General features: G+C 31.9%; 1 protein-coding gene across 1 annotated transcript; it reads left to right on the plus strand.

Moving 5' to 3' along the window:
* Positions 1-1714: 1714 nt before the first annotated feature.
* On the plus strand, positions 1715-5220 carry LOC148602295 (uncharacterized). Its single transcript, XM_088553265.1, has 4 exons — positions 1715-1759; positions 3500-3678; positions 4402-4507; positions 4951-5220. The coding sequence occupies exons 1-4, from the start codon at positions 1715-1717 to the stop codon at positions 5218-5220; spliced, it is 600 nt and encodes a 199-aa protein (XP_088409391.1).
* The last annotated feature ends 1278 nt before the right edge of the window (positions 5221-6498 follow it).

Below are 6498 nucleotides of genomic sequence, written 5' to 3' on the forward strand. Positions count from 1 at the left end.
CCCTTGATTACTCTTTGATTACCCCTATAACTTTGGTTCCCTTGATTACTCTTTAAATAGTTAATAAGAAAGAAAACAAAAACAACTCATTTTTTGAAGAATTGATTTCATTAATTGATATAATTTTAACTGATATGAGTTCCTGAAAACCTTTCTATTTAGCTGTTTACAAAATTCCCATGATAAAACAAAACTTTATTTGAACAAATATTCAGGAAGGGACATGAAATTGACAAGTCAAACTGATAAACACTTTTGCTTTCTTACAAAATAAAATGCCATTCAGCTGAACAGATAATGTATGAGCGAAGAAATCTCGTTAATTGAACATTATCTACAAGTTGACAGAATAATAAAAACATAGCATTATCGGTAAAGTGGCTAAAAAAAAAACATATAAAAAGTTTGAAAATTGAAATTAAACTATTTCCACAGATAATCCTGACAGTCAACTACCAATTTCTAGACTAAGAAAAAAATGAAAGATCTAGAAAAGAAATTCTGTTTTTTTCATATGCGGATAAAGCGCCTAACAATGTAGTTTTTGTATGCGATAGATTTTATACCGAAGTTGTTTCGAACGAAATAACTGACTCGGGTACTCTCCAATTCAGAAATGCTTTACCGAGTAAAGTAACTAAAGAACATCATAAATCAACTCCTTTGTTGTGTACTAATACCGATCACATTACCCTTTCAGACTTTATACTGGATCAAAAAAAGCTGTTCAAATCACGTTTTATTTCGTCTTCTACCAAATGCTCTACTAACAATATTTCTAAATTATTAACCTGTAGTTTAACCACTATTGAAAACAAAATGTTGTAATAAATGTTTTGAAAAAAATGGTATAAACTAGTTTTTGAGTGTTAAAAGTTCATCTGAAGTATTAGATCTACTTTATAACGTCCACATTTGTATGATTCTGTGAAAATGATTACTTTTCTACCCTTTATACAACGCTGATAAATCTTGCTCTGAATTCATATCTTGTAATGACTACAATGAATTTTTCAGTGATTGAAGATGGGATAAATACATTAACTGCACATTAACTGACCAATGCTTTGAATTTTTTTGGTTTACTCGAATTGGTAATACTCTTTACAGAACAAAAAGTACTTTAATATATATATATTATGGGATTTATAATTATCCACCACCAGTTAGCTTCAAACCTGTCTAAGCCAAAATTATAACACCAAAAGAAAATCCTAAAAAAGACAGGTTCTTCTCTAAATAGGCTAATTTATTCTCACATGATTTTCATGCGATATTTTTACATGAATTTCACATTATTTTCATGAGTAAAAGATTCCATAGTGAGAGAAGAAAAACTATGTCATGCACAAAGTCATACATTGTTTGAATGAAGTCTTTCGTTTCAGTTTTTCATATCCTTCCTTAGTTTCTAGGGGCACTAATGTAAATACTGCATTACATTCTCCTGTCTGGTTCCTCTGGAAACAATAAAGAATATTACTGGTATATATTAAATTTAGAAATAATAGTTCTTCCAGAAAACATGGTATTTAATGCAATTGTTAAACTTTTCATACCTATAAAACTGTTTGTAGTATCCCAATGGTCCAGTTGACCAACTCTATCTTCTGAACATCACTATTGTATGCGCTATAAAAGTGTTCATCATGTCACTAGAGATTTGGTCGTCATCATTATAGCTTAACATGTAACTAAACCCAAACAAGTGAAAATGTGTAAACCAAACACCTTTAAAACAAGTGTGTGGGTTACCCAGGTATGACATATATTTAAGTAGTAGGTTTTTTTTTATAAAAATCATGCAAAATCTGAAAAATGTGATACACCCTAAAAGAAGGCTACATATTTTTTATTTTTGTTATTAAGTTATTTTATAGGTCTATAATATGAAATGTGTTATTATTCATTCAAATTAGCCTACTCTTAGGAGATAATCAACATTGAGAATCCAAAAGATTCTATTGTATTTGAGCGTCATTTACGGAGTTATATCTCCCTTAATTTTGAAATATACAGTGCATTGTATATACTATTTATCTCCTAAGAACAAGGGATATGTGAAAAACAGAATGTTAATTTCTGTATACCAAGGGAGTACAAACAAAATATCAAAAATAAAAATATGAAGGCTTTTTACTCATGAATCATATTTTGCATGATTCTTAGCTGGAGTGCTACTTAAACTGTCTAATAATGAAATAAAAAGTGTCTGATTTAGACAGGTTTCTGTTAATTTTTTTTTAGGGATCAATTTAGACAGGTTTCATTATATAGTCTATTGTGTGTAACAGGCTTAAAATGTCATATAAATTCGAGCATAAGTGTACGACATTTTTTTCTTTGAATAGAGTATGGCATTTTTTTTTCTTAGAATACATTAGTCACTTCACGAAATCACTTAAATTAAAATCTCAACATTATTCCCATCATGAAAAACTAACTCACAGAATGCAGCTAGATAAAACCACAGAAGACGTACCCTGATCAAAATCTGCAAATATTGACACAATTCAAGCTTGATACAGCTCTGAACTGTTTGACAGTTGAAAAGAATGAGAAAAGTTAAAGTGATCAAAGAATATTACAATGGTTTCCACAAATGGAGTCTAAAAAAGAAATTATTTACATTTCTTTTCTAGGACATTAACATATTTATTAATATAATAAGTCATGATTGTGTCATTCATGCGGCCGTTCAGCAGATGATTCTATTTCAACAAAGATATTTGAGAAAAAGTGCTAATAAACAGACAATTAACAACAGTTAAAAAGTTTAAAAGTTTTGATATGGAATATTACAGATGACTTCTTCCTAATCGAGCGCCATATTGGCAAAAGCCTTCCGTTAAGGTTTTTGATGCACCTACCTATCACACAGCTAATTTTGGTATGAATTGAAAGAAAAATATTCATAAGATAAATTTAGTGGTCGTAAAGGTTTCCCTTGTCGAAAAATTTGTAATTACATACTATGATCCAACTCAATATATTTTAAATTTTTTGTCTTTATATCATTTTTCTTTTCAATAGAAAACTGAAACATTAACATAAAAAAGAGAATATCCCAATAAAAACAACATTAATCCATGAATAATTAAGAGGATCGACTTTAATGTCCATCACCCTTAAAACAGCAAAAAAAAAAAAAAAATAAAATAAAATAAAATTTAAACTACGTAAAGGTAAATCTGTCTCAACAGAACTCTGAATCAGCCACAAACATGGCTAAACAAATCTAACAGTCTATTAAGAAAATAACAAATAGTCCAAAACTGTAATAAACAAATCTGAAATGCACCAAACGGTCGGCAAAATTTTGGCATTTGAGTTTCTGTTTGTATAATTCTGCCTGATTAAAACAATGTTCAAGTATTTCATTTTCGTTTTCACTTTTAGAAGAGGTCATCATTCTTCTGGGATAATAAAATGGCTTCTGCAGAATCAGAAGTGTCCCTGCAGGCTCCAGCGACATGCCAGTTTTGTGCAAAGTCATTAGAACTGGAACTGTATCAGTTGTAAACTGTTTCTGTGTCAACTTTGTTCTAATTATAGAATTCATTCAAAAAAAGTATCTTCAAAATCACACGAAATAGTCAACATAAAGGATCATGGGAAGGAAAACATGGCTGCTTTGTATCGTCAGTACGACCTTGATCACATGACATGTAGAGTCCATTAAGGTCAAAAATGTATATCGTATTGTTGTCAGTGTGAACAGGCAGTTTGATTTAAATGTTATAAGCGGCTTCATTCAGAACATGAACATCTGGACATGCAGGAAATTAACGAGGACAAATTTTCCAAGATAAAAAACTTTCAAGAAAAAAATTTCAATTATATTCCATTTCTTCAAATCAGAAAGTATAAAACTAAAGAAACTACTAGCTGACAGTAAGAAATAATATGGTAAAACCAATGAAAAATAAAAGCACAAGGAAAGGTTTTGAAAGATGCTGTAACAAAATACACTCAAAATCTGCTCCAGAAATGTGACTCCATATATAAACAAACACAGGTTCAAATTCAGAACACTATTTCAAACATTCAGAAAGAGAAGATGACTTGAAGAAGATGAGATGTGAATTGGATCAAAAACTCTTGTCCTGGGAAGCATCTGACGTAATATCCAAAAGGAAGTTACCGGAGAAGAAAAGCAGGATTACTGTACCAAGTGTTAAGTTTTTTTACTGGGGAAATACAAAATTTAGACTTGAGTAGGATCTTTGATGAGTTAAATGAAGTTGATATTCTACAACTAATAAAAACCTATGGGACTGACTTGCCCATTGTTACTGATTTAGTTTCTGTAGATGACAATGTCAAGATAAATGGAAACTGCAGGAAGTGGAGATAACGGATAATATTATGACAGTAAAAAAGGAAATATCTGGGTGCAAGAATTGGCTCTGCTGGACAACAGAAACATTCTTATATCAAATCAAATGGAACAATCAAATCATACAAAGATTTCTCTCCATTATTGACTGTGGGAGTACATGTCAATGTATATATAAAGAAATATTGGTAAGTTTGTTATAACAAGAACCAGGAACAAACGGTAGTGGAAGAAATTATCGTTTTTCTTCATCTTAAGTTTTCACACAAACTGGTTTAAAGAGTCTGTGGAAACCAATATCCAAAATGATGGCAGCAAGTCTATATAATGATGAGGTTGGTTCAGAAACAGGAGTGTCAAGACTTGTTTTGTAAATGGAGTGCAGTAGAGTGAGAGCAAACCAACAGCATCAGAAAAGTTATTGTCATGAATAATAAGAGGGACGATAATCCATACGTATCAAAATGACCGAGACAATCAGAGGCCAAGGAGAATTACAACAAGTAATGACAATATCTAAGCTAGTGACATACGGAGCTCTTATAAGGGTGGTGACACTTGACTAAGGGGGTCAGAATAAATGGGTCTACACGGGTGGGGATAAACAACAGTCTGGTGATGATATGTTTTACCCAAGAGACATAACAGTAACCACCAGTGGTCTGATTCTTATTGCTGACTGCGACAACAACTGTATACATGTATTGAATCAGACAGGGGCTTTGGTTTACTGTCATCAGGTCAGTGAGCTGCATATAAAGTTTCCGCTTAGCCTGTCCGTTGATGTTATGGGCTTTTTATGGGTTGGTTGTACCACAAGAAAAACGGATAACCCAAGAAAAGCAATACTTCATAATACTTCACTTGTAGTACACAGATAACAGTCTGTTAAAATGAGTTTTTAATATGTTTTGGTTTAACTTATACATTCCACCATAGTTCATGAGAAATATTCAATACAATAGATCCATTGTTTTGCATTGCAAGATTGCTGTACGATGAGTATATTTGTTTGCCCTGCATGTGCATTGCATTAATTTTTTCTGAACTTTTCAATCTTTTTATTTCATTTCCGTATTTTATCACATATCAACAAAAAAAAAAACATATTTCAAGGACAAATCAATACCAATTATTTCATATTCCTATACTTCACCCATTACACGCAAAATTTTCAATTATAAAAAGGCTAATGCTGAACCTCGAGATTGAGGACTTCAAGGCTTAACCACCTGACTGTTCTTGCAAAAACTCTCCATTCAAATATGGTTCTTCCGGTCACGTCGTTACGGGAGATTTAACCATCATCGAAAACAAATCTCTGCGTAATATCTTTTCTAAAGGTCCTATATACTATGAACCGCGCTCCATAAGTTGGAATTATAACTTTAAAGGTCTTATGAATGCAATGGAGGACTACGCAGGAAAATGGATAAAACGTCAAGACATTAATTCTCTGTCAGAGTGGTTAAAGACCGTGAGGTCTTTAATTTTGAAACGAATCAAAATTTTAAGTAGGTCAATGAATGCTAATGCTGCATCATTTTTCAAAGACACCGATGTAGCAAAAACATTGTCTACTATACATGACAAATATGTTGTCGTTCCAGCAGACAAAGCCCAAAACAACATTTTTTTTCTGCAAAATGTATTACATCCAATGTTTATTATCAGAGGTAGAAATAAAAAATAAAGGCAGTGATAAGACCTATACTGCCACTACACTCTCCAAAGAACAGATAGTGGGTAACCATAAATCTGTGCTATCCTCTTGGTCTATCTTCCTATGATGATTGTGATTTGCCGTCTATGTACTGCATTCCTAAACTTTACAAATACCCATACAAACAACGTTACATATCTGGATCTGCAAAATGTACCACCAAACCTATTTTAAAACTTTTAATTCTATATTTACAGCTGTCCAAAAGAGTCTCCAGTCTTACCACAACACTTGTTACTCCCGTAGTGGTAATACTTCAATGTGGATCCTGAAAAGTCGAAAGATCTTTTGGAGACCCTAAATTCAAGATTATTATCAGAATATAATAACATTAAAACATATGATTTGTCAACACTGTATACTTTTATTCCTCATACTCGACTCAAAAACATTATACATCGTTGTTTCTCGAAAAAAAGATGGTACACCTAGGTAT

Source organism: Perna viridis, chromosome 11 (genome assembly GCF_037379345.1).
Source record: "Perna viridis isolate PV_CMFRI_1.1 ecotype Kerala chromosome 11, ASM3737934v1, whole genome shotgun sequence".
In the NCBI taxonomy this organism is placed as follows: domain Eukaryota; kingdom Metazoa; phylum Mollusca; class Bivalvia; order Mytilida; family Mytilidae; genus Perna; species Perna viridis.

What these genes read in the sequence shown, in the direction of transcription:
- LOC148602295 (XM_088553265.1), top strand. Translation starts at nt 1,715, where the DNA reads ATGTGTAAACCAAACACCTTTAAAACAAGTGTGTGGGTTACCCAG. An exon ending in CAAGTGTGTGGGTTACCCAG is followed by an intron (nt 1,760 to 3,499) that starts GTATGACATATA and finishes CAAAGTCATTAG; the next exon opens with AACTGGAACTGTATCAGTTG. An exon ending in CACATGACATGTAGAGTCCA is followed by an intron (nt 3,679 to 4,401) that starts TTAAGGTCAAAA and finishes TCTGGGTGCAAG; the next exon opens with AATTGGCTCTGCTGGACAAC.